Source organism: Trachinotus anak, unplaced genomic scaffold (genome assembly GCF_046630095.1).
Source record: "Trachinotus anak isolate AG129_WGS33_773 ecotype Australia unplaced genomic scaffold, CSIRO_AGI_Tana_v1 ptg000028l, whole genome shotgun sequence".
Lineage (NCBI taxonomy): Eukaryota > Metazoa > Chordata > Actinopteri > Carangiformes > Carangidae > Trachinotus > Trachinotus anak.
Genome location: NW_027273879.1, coordinates 2,213,965 through 2,229,456, shown reverse-complemented (window position 1 = coordinate 2,229,456; position 15,492 = coordinate 2,213,965). Strand labels below are relative to the sequence as shown.

The window sequence follows — 15,492 nt, the reverse complement described above, 5'->3', positions numbered from 1 at the left end:
ACACACCACCCTCCAGGAGACCACAGATCTGGGTCATTTTCTCCATTGCAAGAGAAGAAGGAGGAAAAAGGGAAAAAAAAGAAAGAGAACCGTTGTTGATTTCTCAACAGGATGACAAAGATCAAAGTTTGTGTAACGCTCTTACTCACACACAGAGCGAGTCTTACTCGCTGGGATCTGACCACAGAGGGACGAGCGAGGCTCCCACCCCTCGCTGGAAGGGCGCACCGGGGGCCGAGTGATGGAAACCTCGCAGTGCAGGCGGCACACGTGTCAACAGCGGCCCCCGGCTCCCTCTGCTGCCCTGCCAAACGCTGGTCGGAGAATGACTTGCAGACTCCCGAGAGACAGCAGGGAAACCAGAGCAGAACAAAAAGACTCAGAGAAAAGAAACAACTGTCAGCTTTGGCCCAGAGCTGAATTTATTACATGAGCACAAAGGCCCGTGTGCATCTCTTAATCTCCCCCAGCTTCTGTGTTTTAATGCATGTTCTGCTCCGCTTTAATGTTAATGTCTCTCACAGATAAAATCTCAAACTTAGTGTTTATCTGATCTCTACAGGGCCTTGAATAGGAGCCCATGATGAAGGGACAGAGTCTAGAAGTCTGTCTCCATTCATAATCACACTGCGTTGTCTGTTTGTCAATTAATCAGTTAGCAGAAAATTAATGATTTGATAGTATATTCATTGTCACAGTTATTTATTAGGATCACATATCGAACATTGTCTGACTCCAGCTTCTCCATTTGAATGTTTTTCAGCTTTTTCCTGTTTGATATCATCGTAAACTGGATATATTTGGATATAATAAACTATTTTATTTTATTATCTTTTGACGTTGTGTTGTCAGACATGTTTTTTATGAACAGAAACTATCTGCCGCTTCCTGATTGTAGTGTCACTGTGTGCAGTGCGGTGCAGCAGGGTTGATGTCACCGGGGTTATCAGCGGTCATGTGACAGCCGGACGGCCGTTGTGTTATCAACCGTTGGCTGACCTCAGGTCAGCTGTGTGGGCTGCTTGATGAGAGGCCTCAGGCTTGTTTTTCTCTCTGTCTGCATCCGTTTCTCATTCTGCTGTTTCCACATCTATGTTAACCCTCCCATCTCTACACACACACACACACACACACACACACACACACAAAGACAGACATGCATATAAACTCTCTGTTTTGCTGTTTCATATTTTTACAACCTCAGTCATGAGGATCCCCTGGGAGCAGAGAGTTCATCGAGTATCCTGATCACAAATCTTTAAACATAAACACACTGAAAACAGAGGAGGCCCCACTTCAAACGAACACATCCCAACACAACTCATTAGACGCCCCCACCCCACCCCCAAACATCTACACCAGGAGCCTCCCTTCCTCAGCTGTCTGCTCCTCCTCCACACTTTCCTCGTTCTCCACTCGTCTGCTCCAAGAAGCAAAAACGAGAAAACAAAAACTGCTGATCCTCTTCGTGCTTCTTCTGTACAACGCAGTTACATTTTACACCTGCAATTACAGCAACTCACCCTGTTCTCTCTCTCTGTTTTATCTCCTAGGTGTGTCTGATGTGACGCCAGCGGGCTGGCTCAGGGAACACAACTTCAATACAATGTAGACACCAAACACCAGGCTGAGTAAGAGTCAGAGCAGCGAGCCGACAGACGGAGGGTGAGTTTGAGGAGGAGGAACAACAGCTGTGCTGAAGCAACACCAGCTGAAGATAAGAAGTAGAAGGAGCTGAGAGAAGAGAGGGAAGCAGCAGACTGTGAATCATTGACCAGAACCGTTTGTGTGCAGCAGTGTCACCTACTCCTTCCTGTGAAGCGTTCACAGTCCGTCGGAGAAGGATCACAGCCGACCCACGGTCCACCTCGTCACCTCTCAGCCAATCTGAACAGAGGGAGACTCCAGCCGCCGTCAGCATGTGCCATGTGATTGTCACCTGCCGCTCCATGCTGTGGACTCTGCTGAGCATTGTAGCCGCGTTCGGAGAGCTCATCGCCTTCATGAGCACTGACTGGCTGGTGGGATTCCCCCGCACCCCAGACGCCGTCTTCGGCCCCCATGGGGCCACCGCGGCCGGAGAGGCCTACAGGCCCACTTTAGGCATCTACGGCCGCTGTATAAAACTGCCCCACCTGCAGCGTGGGATACTGTGCGGACCGTATGCGGTACACTTTGGGGAGATTGCCAGCGGGTTCTGGCAGGCTACTTCTATCTTCCTGGCAGCGGGGATCCTGCTGCTGTGTGCCGTGGCGTTCATCTCCGTCTTCACCATGTGCTTCCAAAGCATCATGAAGAAGAGCATCTTCAATGTGTGTGGACTGCTGCAAGGGATCGCAGGTGAGAGTCGCACACAACGCACATGCAGATCACAGACTTGTTGAACGCTCCCTTTAAAATGTCTGTTTTACTACATTAGAGAAAGAGAAGGTTTCTGATTGGCTCTTGATCAGGCACAGCGGTGTAACAATGAATAAATAGTCTGAAGGTGTCTGTGTCCTTCATCAGAGCTGCTGATCAGAAGGTCAGAAACTCATTTATCCACCATCAGATCTGGATGTTTCCAACCACAACTGACTGATGTTCACGTCCACTTTACACCATCTGTGTGAAGGTGAGAAAGTGACTGAACTGCTGTCGCCTCCATCTTTGCACAACTACTGCTGCTGTTTTTCCCATTTAGACCACAGTGTGACACTTTTGCTTCTCCCACAGTGTTTTAGCTCCGTATCAGAACAATCTAACACACCTGAAAACACATGGGCGACCAGGTGTAAACAGGAAGCAGATTGTCTACTCTGCAGTTGTTTAGCTGTAGAAAACACTATGAATGAGGAACAGCAAAGACGGTTGTAGTGTTAAAATGCAGAATTGAACTGCACAACAGCTGCTAGCAAAGACAACGAGGTCAGTGACGCTTGTGTTTCATTATTCATGTTGTTTTCACTGCTGGTAGCTGAGGCCAATCAGACCCAATCAAGAAGCGACCATGGGTGTCTACGTCATTTCAAGTCTTCATACTCAACCGCAGAGTCGAGCAGCGTTTCCAAAAGTCTGTTTTAGGTGCTGGAAAACCCCGGAATTAGTGTGGACGGGAGGTGTGAACGAAGCAAAAGTGATACGTGTCAAAATTAAAACATAGTAGTGTGGATGGAGCCTATGGAAATAATATAATGATCCAACTATAAACACATTTGATTTCCAACGTGGTCGATCAAAACATCTCAAAAACGAATTCTGCTGGTCTGTAACCACAGTCCAAACAATATCAACACATTGGAAACTAACTACTTTATTCCTTGATGTATTTTCAATGTACACGTGAAACTGATGAGGAACCAGTTTGGGCTCGAAATGTTGTATCTTTTTTTAAATGCAGTGATTTTTGTAAAGGGAGAGTTCAGCTTTGAACGGGTGAGGACAGGGATCTTAAAGCTACCTCAGGTCATAAAAGCCTCAGTGTTTGTGTTTATTCCTGTGGCGTCCACCGTCTCTCAAGGTAAATGAACAGTTCTGCTCTGAGCTCAACACATTCATTACGAGCGCCACAACTCCCACTGCTTGAATTATGTGTTTGATTCTTGTGGAGCCTCGAGTAAGCAGTCAGGAGTTTAAAAGACATGGCAGCTCGTTTCCACCGTCCTCGCCGTCGCTCAGAGCAGCTGCCACCCAAATATTTACCTTCTCCCCACGCCGGTTGGAGCTTTTCTGACACTCAATTGGCCCAAGAAAAGTATCTGACCACGCATGCGTATCTGGGTTTTTGTGTGAAGGGTGTGTATCCTGCGTCTATGGTTGTGCGTTTGAGGCCAGATCCTGGGCCGGTTTGACTCACTGCGGTGAACTATGGGAGGGAGGAGGCCATGAGATCATGCTCCTCTTTTCTTCGCAGACTGCAGCTCTCAGCTCTCTGCTGATTATGGCTGTCCTCCCCCACAGATGTTTATATGGTGCAGGCCCAAACAGAAAAGGTGGGCATGCGGTGATGGACATGCCAAACTGTACAACCCAGCCCTGCTGACCTGAGACCTGTCTCCCCAACAAGTCTGAAGTAGCTTCATGTGCACGTTTGTTTAGGACACAGTTGATGTTATTGCTCATATTCTGTCACATTTTCTTCACCTGTCCGACTGTGACACAAAGGGTTGAGCGATATGATGATTTCTGGACCGTTCGTACTGAAGGAACTGCCTCTTTAATACAGTGTCTCTGAGTGTATTAATCAGTTGTGTTGTGTCATTTGTCAGGAATTTAATCAGATGGATTAACTAAAATCATACATTCTTTGTTGCTGATTTCACATGTTAACAATTTCTTTCTTAATTTTCCAGAAAAACTACAGTGAGGTGGTTAAAGGTCACGTGCTTTATAACTTCAGGGTTTAAGTGTTAACATCCATAAGAAGATATATTTGTGGTTTTAAGAACCAAAAACCTGTGCAGTAGATTTCAGCTACTACGGCTTGGGGCATGGCTGAGAGCTGGGACTGCTTTGTTGTGACATCACAAAGTTCCAGAAGTCCTGACGGCTGGTTTTGAGGCTCAGTTTCTGAATACAGGCTGTGTGCATTTCTCTGTGGACTGAGGCTTTGATACTTTCACAGTATTAATATAGAACCTAGACCTGCTTTATATTCACAAACACATGGACATCTACCTTTAGACTGGATGGGAGCTTTAATGAATGTTTGGATTTTAAAGGAACACGCCACAGAAAATATATCATACTGGATATTGATATTCAATAGTGTTTCCTACAGGAAATTAATTACCAGAGATGGTAAGAGCTTAACAAGCTAAACAGGAAATTGTGGAGTTACAATAACAATACATCAGTGGGTCTTTTTTCACATAGACACAAAAGAATCAAACATATCTTTCGTATTTTCTTATTACAACTAGCTGCTTATCAGCAACATGACATGGCCGACGTTTACGTCTGTGTTAAGGCAGTATTGACTGATTTATTGGTTGGGTGCAGGTTCAAAGACCAGTCGCTGCTTTACCAGTAAATTGCTAAACAAGGTACTTTTGACTGAACGTCAGAGCCATGAGAACATTGATGTAGTTTCTATAGAATAATATTTGGTTATTATTAAGCTGTAGGAGTACTTTTAAATTCCTGTTTATGTATTATGTATTTATTATTTATGTATTAATTATTATGTGACTCTCTGTTGCCATTGTAACAGCCACAGACTTGTCAGAGTCATCAATTAAGCCCAAAGGCAGTAAAGTAGACAACATGGTGGAGGTTTAACTCTTCCAGCAGATATGTCTGTTGCAATATTTTACATCCACTGGAGAATTTGCTTTATGTACTGTGTACGTTTGGGTAAAATGGCCAAGTGGTAACTGTAGAAATGTTTTCCGGTCCCAGCCAAAGCTGCAGTATTTCAGGCTTCGTACCGTCAATATATCTGTCAGAGGCTCGGCAGCCTTACATCACATGCAATCCTGCTTTATAAGGGACCCAGAGTCTGGGAGACGTGGCTCAGGTAATGAAATTGGGGAAATAACACCACTGAGTCTCCTCACTGTGGAGAGGATGAGGATGTGGAGGAGGAAGGGGGGCGAGAGGAGCTTCAAACAGCTGAGGAGGCGGGAGGTTTCCTTCTGGAGCTGAAGGCCGATAACGCTTTACTCATTTCAACCACGGGAAGAGATAAGACCCAGAGTATACGTCCTGTCTGACATCCAGCTGCTCCGTCTTTAGGTCCGTTGTCCCCCCAGCGTTTATCACTCACTGTGCACGAGGGTCTTGACTTTCCATGAGGCCTGTGAATGATATCACCCTCAGTGATATCCACCAGCAGAAACTACCACACCGACTCTCTCCTAATCATTATTTCCACAGCGCCTGCCGACCCTCCGGTAATGAGAAAACTGGAGCCAGACGGCAGATGTTTGGGGAAGTGATTGACCTCAGATGGGAAGATTGTGATGCCGTTGCCAGAGATGGTCACGTCATTGCGCTGGAGAACCTCCAAACCCCGTTAACCTAATCTTCACATACACTGATGTCACTTGTGCTTTTTACTTGAGACTTTCTGTCCCCTGTGACAAACTTTCTGATGGCATTAAACTGACGGTCAGTTGAAGCTCAGGTGGTTTTAGGATTTCAGCCGAAGGGAAATCCATTCCCGGCTCCTCACCCAATCGAATGGCTAAAACAGACCCTCCTGCTGAGGGTCAGTCGAGCAAACTTTGAGTCCTACAGGCGCACGTATTAAGGCCCCTTAGGATTTCTTACCCTCGAAGTTAGACTGCCTGTGAGGGAACTCTCTGCACACTTTGACTGTTATACTCATTCGCATTCATGTCAAAGGATTAGAGACAAGACGGCAAACAAAGTCGGCCGTAAACCTGCCTCCAATTCTTGTGCGTTCGGTGTCGAATGCTTTTATTAGCTGCTATAAACTTTCCCTCCAGCCGTGAGTCACAGGTTTAACTGTTGACTGTGACTAAGCACCACGCTGGAAGTGAAGGAAACGAAACAATACCTTACAGGAATTTATGCAGCATCACTTTCCGGCGATGACTCCGCCACGAGATATCTTGTGTTACGTCGAAGGGTAAAGCAGAACCACTCACGTTGACTGATAAAAGATGGGATTCCCGGGTATTTACTGGCTCTATCTGGATATCTGTGTTCGCAGTGGAGGTATAGCTGTTTCATAATGACTCCAGACACATGTAGAGCAAATATGAGCTGTTAAGACATTTATCTGTGCAATTACACTTTATAGCCAGTAGATCAGAACCACTTTAAAAACCATTATCATGAAGATATGCAGCCTCTCAATATCCTACAATCACATTTACACTGTGTCTGACCACAACAGATTGTGTAGGTTGTGTTTAGTGTTTTGCTGTTTTAATAACTAACACCACTATTTATCCACCATGGTTGTAGGTTTGGTCTCAACATTGGTAGGGACACAACAGCCCCATCAACTCTCCAAAACGGAGAGGACTTTTTAACGCTGTCTGCTGATTGGTTTCATCTGTATTTACATTGAAATAAAATCTACAAACAGTAACAGATCAAAGACTGAAAGAAAGTTCACTTTAAGAAATTACTTGTTAACAGGAACGAGAGAAAAAGAAACAACTTTTTTTTACATCCAACATCAACATGTTTATATTCAGCAGAACTAAAAGTGTTGAAGTTTCCCTTTTCACTTCATGCATCACTTTTACTTATGTGCATCATACACATACTTTATTTATATATTTACTTCTTACTTCTTTTTATTATGTTATTTTTTTATGGTGGTTTTAATTGCTGAGTTCATGGATTCTTGTACATTTCATTGTACTTGTGTAAACCTACATATGACTAATAAAGTTAACTTGAACTTAAATAGTTAAATGCTACCTATCCAGAGATGCATCAGTATTTAGATGTAAACCTTGATTGAGATAATTAGAGAGATATGACGTCACTGGATAAGTGAAAATTCTGATGAAAAGTCCTAAGTCATTGTGATTCGTCCTCAGGGAACCATCTATATTTTAGATATTTCATGGATTTGACTTTTAAATTAATGTTATGAATCTTATGTTTTTATCTGCTTTGACCTGTTTGCCAAGTTTGTGTCAGCGGTGTTGTCCAATCAGAGCGCAGTGTGACCTGGTTCTTCTTCTGTTTCTTCTTGGAAAGGAGAAATGTGGCCAGATTTCTAGGAGCAGACCTGCTGTGTTTTCTTACATGTTGGAGGCCAGGGGAGCAGAGGTTAGAGGGGAGGGGGTAGAGGGGGGCCGGTTGATCGGTGGCAGGAGGGCGGCTATCAGAAATAGATTGATGGTGGAGAATTGACAGTTTGGAAGTTGACAGAGACAAGAGCCAGTGCAGAGGGAATAGTGAGGCTGGAAGGGTGGAGTGCAGCGGGATATTAGGTTAGAAGGTCCGAGGTCTTAGGGAAGGAGTGTGTGTGTGTGTGTGTGTGTGTGTGTGTGTGTGTGTGTGTGTGTGTGTGTGGAAGGGGGGTGGGGGGTGGGGGGGGGGGGTCTTAGGAGGGGTGGGGTAGAGAATTAAAACCATACCTTCAATCCATCACTGAAGCCGGTCTGGACGTCAGGGCAATGCAGCAACATGTGGAAAGAATTTATGACCTAGTTTTCATTTCCTTGTTTAATACGATATTGGGCGCTTTAAGAGCAAGAGAATGGGAGGAGAAAGAAAGGAAGCAGAGAGAGGGAAGGAAAGAGGGATTAGGGGAGAATGAAAGGAGAGAGAGAGCTTCACCTCCACACTTGTTTTTATGAAGCAAAGCAGCGAGACCTGCTTGTTGAAGGAAAGCTGGTCGGGTGAAAACATTAAGACTGAAATTCTCGCTCCCTGCCGGGTTCATTTATTATCTGTAATTTTATTATTGTAAATGTTTCCTGCTGAGCTTCGATTGGTGGCAGGCCTCTCGTCTGGCCAGCTGACTGATCCACGACCATGGGAGGACGTGCAGAGCAGAGGAAACCGATCAAACAGAGTATCTAAAAAATGCATTTCAAATTAGTTCCCTCCCAAAAAAAGGCCTTAAAAAGAATTTTTAAAATTTGATTTCCAAAGGTCTTGAATATTTTTCCTGCCTGTTGTAAACAGGATCATTAGTTAATACTTTTGGCAGTGAGATGATTATAGCATGTTTTATTTTTTAATTGGTTTTTCCATGCTTCAGTTTGCTTCCACTTATCTGGGTCTGGCCATGGACAGATTATGAGTCAATGGGCCCCTGGGCAGGTACAAGCCCCCCCCCCCTTCTATATAGGACAAAATGACCACAAATGAGGTGACTGCTCTTTGTGGTCGTTTGCATTGCTTTGTAGTCATTTTGTGCCTTTTTTGTTTTGCATCTTTTTGTGGTTGTTTTGCGTCTCTGGGATAGTCTTACTCATCTATATGGTTTTTCAAATGACCTCTGACTTTCAAACCAGAAATATTAACAGAGGGTTAGGGTGAGGTCCACACACTGTGGGTCTGTTCAGTAATCCATCCATGGATCCAGGTCACACTAAGTGATGAATCATATTACTTTGAATTATTGTTATGTACTGTTATGCAGCTTGGATATACTGACAAAGATGTGATGTAAATGTCAATAAATTCATGTTCTCAGTCATTTTAGGTCTTACTGTTTGTTTTCTGACCACTATAACTGTGATGAAAGGTGCTGAATTAAATTCTACATGGTCTTTAAAAATGTTTGACTTGGTGAACACGGCAGAAACCTTGAAGGTAGAAGGTTGGTGTTGGAGCTTTAAGATCATTGTGTGTCAGAAATGGTATTAAAGTGTTGAAGTCAAGTCAGCACGGCAGTGGAAGTGGGTCACAGTAACACAGGAAGCGACCCCGTCCTTCCACCAAGACACAGGACGCCGGAGGGTCGGCCAGGGACTGGGGCAGGCGGGAAAGACCTTTGGCTACCTTTTCCTGTTGTTCATCTCGCGCTGTTGTGCGCTGACCTGACAGGATTGTGTGCCAAGATGTGGCAAGGGGTGGGGGGGGGGGGCTTGCTGCTGTTATCTTCAGTCACATTTCAGACAGTCATCAGGAAATCATTTGATAATTTTTTTTTCATCCTGATGGGATGCTTTGAATGCCAGGATGGCACTTTGGCAGGAAACGTTTTGTGTGGTGGTCACACAGATGATTTGCTGCAGTCATCAGCAACAGAGTCTCTCAGATCATGAAGCTCCTTTGATCTAATGTAGGTTTTTGCCGAAGGATGGTGACAGTTCATTGTTCTAAATATTTGGATCTGCCTCAAACTACTTGTGTGTGGTCAGAAATCCCACATGGTATCTTTTAAATTACCAGTATGTTTGACAAAAAGTCTGAAGTCCAGCTGTTGAAAGTTTTGGAAAAGACTTATAAATGTGTGTTTAATTAAAACCAGTTTCTGAAACTATGTCCAAGGTCAAGAATGAACTTCCGGGCTCTCTCTATATCTCGCAGAGTAATGACGACAGCCGTCTGTAGGAGCTGCAGTGTGTGAGCCATCACTGAGCTCCCCTCTCCCTGTCCCCCCCCCTGCAGGTCTGTTTCTGATCCTGGGTCTGATGCTGTATCCCGCTGGCTGGGGTTCAGACAAGGTCCAGCTGTACTGCGGCCACGACGCGGCTCCGTACCGGGCCGGGCTCTGCTCCATGGGCTGGGCCTTCTACACGGCCATGGGCGGCACCGTGCTCACCTTCGTCTGCGCCGTCTTCTCCGCGCAGGCCGAGATCGCCACCTCCAGCGACAAGGTCCAGGAGGAGATCGAGGAGGGCAAGAGCCTGATCTGCCTCCTCTGAGGGCTCAGATACTTTAGTTCTGTGGGGAAAAGAGAAGAAGAAGAAGAACCTTTTCTCACAGGGCAGGCTTGTGAAATGGAGCCCCCCCCCCTCCCCGCATTGTTTACCACTAAAACTGACTCTGATTTTGTCTTTGTTTTTGTGTTTACGTGGGAGAAATCTACAAGTGCCAAGTTTTTTTCTCAGTGTGTGTCTCTGTCTTTCTGCCACTAGAGGTGCTGTGTCTGTTGTTGTATTCATGTGTAGCCATGTGTCTGTCACCACATGCTCTGTAAATACGTGTGATTATATATATTTTGTACATAGTTCTGATTGCAGAATGATGGTCAGCTTGATCCAGGCTGGGCTGATGAAGTCACTCTTGCCTTAAAAGAAAAAAAAAAAAACAAAACACTGGTGTTTTTGTCGCCAGACCACGACCAGCAAACCTGGATCTGTTTGCCACGTTTGAGTGTTAACTCAACAAGGGAACCACTACACAGTCAGAATAAACTACTCACAGAATAGATGGAGTGGATGTCCTGTTAAGCTTACAGAATGTACTGTCATATGAATGATTAATGTGTTTGCAGACCCTTGAAATGTATCAGCGAAACACAGACGAGCGAAGGAGTCCCCCCCCAAACCCCCCGAGGCGCGTTTGGTTTGAACTGAAGTGAGCTTAGCCCCGGCCCAAGCTGAGAGATGAGCTGTGAAGGGGGCTCGGCCTGGTCCTCCTCCAGCAGACGTCCTGGAATCTGTGCACAAAGACCTGGACCGAGAGAAGAGGACACGTAATAAATGAAGTCTTGCTGTTGCTGGTGATGTCTGGTTTCAGGGAGTGTGCAGAGTCATAGATAGTGTCCTATCTGTTCTCATCTGTTTCTGCCAAAACGAATAAAGAGAAGGGAAAGAAACATCCAGTTTGGTTTCAGTTTTTAAAGAGTGGAAGCTTCACTGTGGAGGGGTAAGGGAGGCGGGAGGTGGGAGGAGGGGGGAGGAGGAGGGAGGAGATGCAGCAAGTGGAGCCGCCAGTTTGGTGCTGGGACCTCGGTTTGGCCCTTGAGGTGGGGGTGGGTGTGTTTTCCAGCCAGCGGGTGATCAGTTTTTCCACTGATGCACAACTGAACTCTGTGTGTGTGTGTGTGTGTGTGTGTGTGTGTGTGTGTGTGTGTGTGTGTGTGTGTGTGTGTGTGTGTGTGTTTGTGCCTCATATTCAGAGTATTTCCATTTTATGCCACGGTATACTTCTGCTCCACTGCAGTTGTAAGCCTGGACGGATTATTACACAATGGGCCCCTGAGCACAGGCATGGAAAGGGCCCCTCACCCACCCAATATAGCAGCAACTGACTGAAAGTGACACAAAACAGTTTGTGGTCATTTTGTGTCTCTTTGTTTTTGTTTTGTGTCTCTTTCTCTTTCAGTGACGTTTTGCAGGTGAACCCCAGGGGGCCTCTGACCCCTGAGACCCCTGGGCCTGTGCCTGGTAGACCCCGTCAGTATAACATCCATAGTTGTAAATTTTGCACTTTTTACTGCACTTCATTTATCTGACAGCTGCAGTTACTTTACAAGTCAAGATTTACACAGAGAAACACGAGGCTAACTCAGTGTTTTCCAGCCTGTTTGCTTGGTTTGTGTCTCCTCATAAGAAAACTCAGTGTCTCGTTGATGTCTAAGAAGTAAAATTCTTCACTATTTATCAACAGAGCAAAGTTTACAACACTGATTATGAGACAATTCCCACTTTTCCAACATCTGTTTTTGAAGAAAAAAGATTTTTTTTGAAGACAGGAAACATTTTTACACTCGTCCTGTTGGGAAAGTTTCCCTGAGATCTCGTTAATCATCACTGAAGAAGGCTTTTGAAACATGAAATATGGTAACTACGTAAAACCCACATTAGTGTGTCTTTGTATTGTCATTTTCTCTGGCAGCTCATCCTCTGTGACAGCTGTGATTCTTTCTCCCTGGTTCATTTCTGCAGCACAGACGTAAGCAGACGCTTGTCATGAATTTATTTCCACCGTGGCAGAAGAACATGTTGCAGCAGAAACTTCTGGAAGCTCCTGCAGGTTAAAGTGAGCTAATGAAACACTTTCAGGGTTTCAGATGGTTTCAGATTCATCATAAATGGCCTGAAAACACGTGTAAACAACCAATGACTCAACCTCTGTAGAAGACCGTGTTAACTGGCACTCTCTGCATTCAAATAGAAAACCTGCTGTTGTGAACACCAAGCTGTCGTCCTCGAACCTCAGACCACCGCCTCTCTTTCAAACCTAATTTCCATGAATCATCTCATGACCTCCTCAGATTTATGAAATCGTCCGACGCTCAGGTTGGGAGCCCCTGGACTAAATTACTGGACTCTGTATCTGTTTTATAGATGTGAATGCATATTAATATAATTTTATAATTATTTTCTAATATGAAAATGAGCAATAATACAAAAATTCACTGTATGTATGACTTTCTTTGGCTCAATAAAACATCTGAAATATAAAGTATTTAAACTCATAGGGACAATTTTTCTGCAGAGCGAGAACTTTAATCAGATTTTGCTGATAATACTTCTTTAAGCAGGACTCTTCATGTAGGACTTTCACTTGTAATGAAGTATTTGTACACAGCTGTATTGTTAAAGTAAAGGATCTGACCATCTCCTCCATCACTGTTCATATTTTCAAATTAACAACCAAACATTTCCCCCATCTCGTCTCCTGTTTGCTCTCTTCCCCCAGCTACCAAATGCCAGTACTTGTGCACTACCTGTGTGTCTCTGTAAGTGTGTATTTGTGTGTGTGTGTGTGTGTGTGTGTGTGTGTGATTACAGAATGACAACTCCCTCCCCAGATGTTCCTCCCTCCATGTGGACTACAGAAAAGCCTCTGGCACAACCCTGTGGCTGCCTTCCACCACCAGTGCACACAAACTAAACACAGAGCTTGATGACTTCCAGATTAGGCACATGACAAATCGTGCAATCTGAAATTCAGGCCTGTTTCCCTGCCAGAGGCTTTGAGCTTTTGCCTCTTGTTTTCCTTTTTGCAGGAAGAGTCAGGGAGGACGAGAATGAGGGAAGACAGAAACCTGCAAGTTTTGTTTCCCTTCACACCTGGAGGAGGGAAAATGTGTGTATCCTCACATGAAGCTTGTTAAGGTGCTGCAGCCTCCTCAGTTTCACCGTGCAGCGTGTATACGAGCACCTCTGCATGTTCACTGGCATTCAACTCCTAGTTTAGTTAACTTACATTATGTACATGTACAAAAACATTAATCTCATGCAAAGAGAGGAGCTGCATCGTACCAGTAACTTATTTCCATCTGCAGTGCCTGGGCTGGTAGACACACAACAACAAGCACAGTAATTTAAAGACAAATTAACAGAACACTAATTACTAAAATCATGCAGTAATACAGAACATGTTTATTTGCATTAACATATATTTATAGTCTTATGGTTTATGGTTTTTTGTTCATACTACAAACACAAGTTTACTTAACTCATAGTTTGTCTATTCACTTTTTTCTCTTACAAGATGAATCATATCTTTATATCTGTTGTTGTATTGACACTATGGACAAACTTTTATAAGAGGTTCAGTGTAACTAACTGAATTTGTATTGTTCATTATGGTTCATCACAACTTGCCCAAATAAACTAATGCAGCTTTAAAGGTCCCATATAGTATAAAATTAGATGTTCATGTGTTTCTTGATTATAAAGCAGGTCTAGGTTCTATATTAATACTGTGAAAGTATCGAAGCCTCAGTCCACAGAGAAATGCACACAGCCTGTATTCAGAAACTGAGCTTTAAAATGAGCCGTCAGGACTTCTGGAACTTTGTGATGTCACACTGCCCTCAGCCATGCTTCAAGCCCCGCCCACCTGGACCCACCATCCAACTTTGCAGGATTTGGTTTCTCTATGTGTTTACCTGAAATCTGCTATATTTCTATCCGATCACTCAGAAAACAGTCAGCCAATCAGAAGAGAGACTCAGAGCCTCTCTACTGATTGGCTCACTGACTTGTTGTTACTAGAGCTCCAGAGAGAAGCCTGAGAGAGGAGATGTAAAACTACACTGAGATGGTTTTTGGCTCTTAAAACCACAAATATATCTTCTGATGGAGATCAACACTTCAGATAAAACACAGGAGAAGTGTAAATATGGGACCTTTAAAGAAACTGAAACACAATTTCAGGACGAGGTGTGGAGTCCTGTGTGAAATAAAGCAGAGCAACACTCTCACAAAAGAGGAAACTGGTAGCAGAGCCAGTTCGCTGCCAACAGGAAGGGGCACAGGGGAGGATTAACAATCTCTCACAGACCCAAGGGCTTCTCCTCTTTTAATGCCCTTCATCCATTTCAGGAGTGTGTGAAAACAGCAGCAGTCCTCGGCCTGCTTGCAGCTGCTGCTATGAATATTGCTGCACTGTACTGTTGTAATAGGAAATGTTAAAGCAAATGAATCTGCCAGGGTGGTGACAGGATTATTACGCCCCCTCCCTCCAGGAACATTATCAGGAACACCTGTACCCCTGCTCATTCGTGCAATTATCTCAAATCAGCCAATCGTGGAAGCAGTGCAGGTACAGCTCAGGCCGAGAGCTCCACCAATCAGCCAAGTTGCATGAAAATACGTTCACAATCTCCTCTTCTGAGTTACAGTGTCGAATAATGACCAGAAGTGACTCAGAACATTATGATGTCACAGTGAAGTTGACCTTTGACCTTTTGGGTATAAAATGTCATCACTTCATTTTATCCTTATTGATATTTCAAGTTAAATTGTGTCACAATTAGTGGAGTAATTTGAGAGTTGGTAATAGTGGCAATGGTCCACATCCCTCCACTCATTCCATTTGGTCACATTCATCATCATCATCGTATCACTCATTTTAAATCTCACACCACCTCCAGCAGTTTACACAGTTACACAGTCTGTACATGACAACTCTCTCCTTCGCAGTCTCAAATTAATCTAAATATTTGCAACTTTAGGAATAATTCTGTTGTTGACTGACAGTTATTGTAAATATCAGGACTGACTGCATGAGTAGATTAAATCTGCAACACATCTGCAGTGAAGCGAACCTCATGTTCTCTGACAACTACTGACCTCGTCTGGTTTCCAGCTGCTGGTGCAAGCCCTCTTCAATACTCTGCGTTTGCATGTGAACCCACAAACGAGCACAAAGCCTCGCCTTGTC

At 44.3% G+C, this 15,492-nt stretch overlaps 1 protein-coding gene across 5 annotated transcripts in view; it reads left to right on the top strand.

Moving 5' to 3' along the window:
• The window catches only part of lhfpl2a (LHFPL tetraspan subfamily member 2a), a 39,566-nt gene extending 28,378 nt beyond the window's left edge, over nt 1–11,188 (top strand). For 4 of the 5 annotated variants that reach the window (XM_071466383.1, XM_071466386.1, XM_071466384.1 and 1 more), the window contains 2 exons: nt 1,554–2,340; nt 10,036–11,188. In XM_071466383.1, coding sequence (XP_071322484.1) covers nt 1,920–2,340; nt 10,036–10,292 — 678 coding nt within the window. In that variant the 5' untranslated portion in view covers nt 1,554–1,919 and the 3' untranslated portion in view covers nt 10,293–11,188. Of the gene's footprint in view, nt 1–980; nt 1,005–1,553; nt 2,341–10,035 lie in introns of those variants that run through there. The other variant, XM_071466387.1, reaches the window with a different exon arrangement.
• Nucleotides 11,189–15,492: the final 4,304 nt, after the last annotated feature.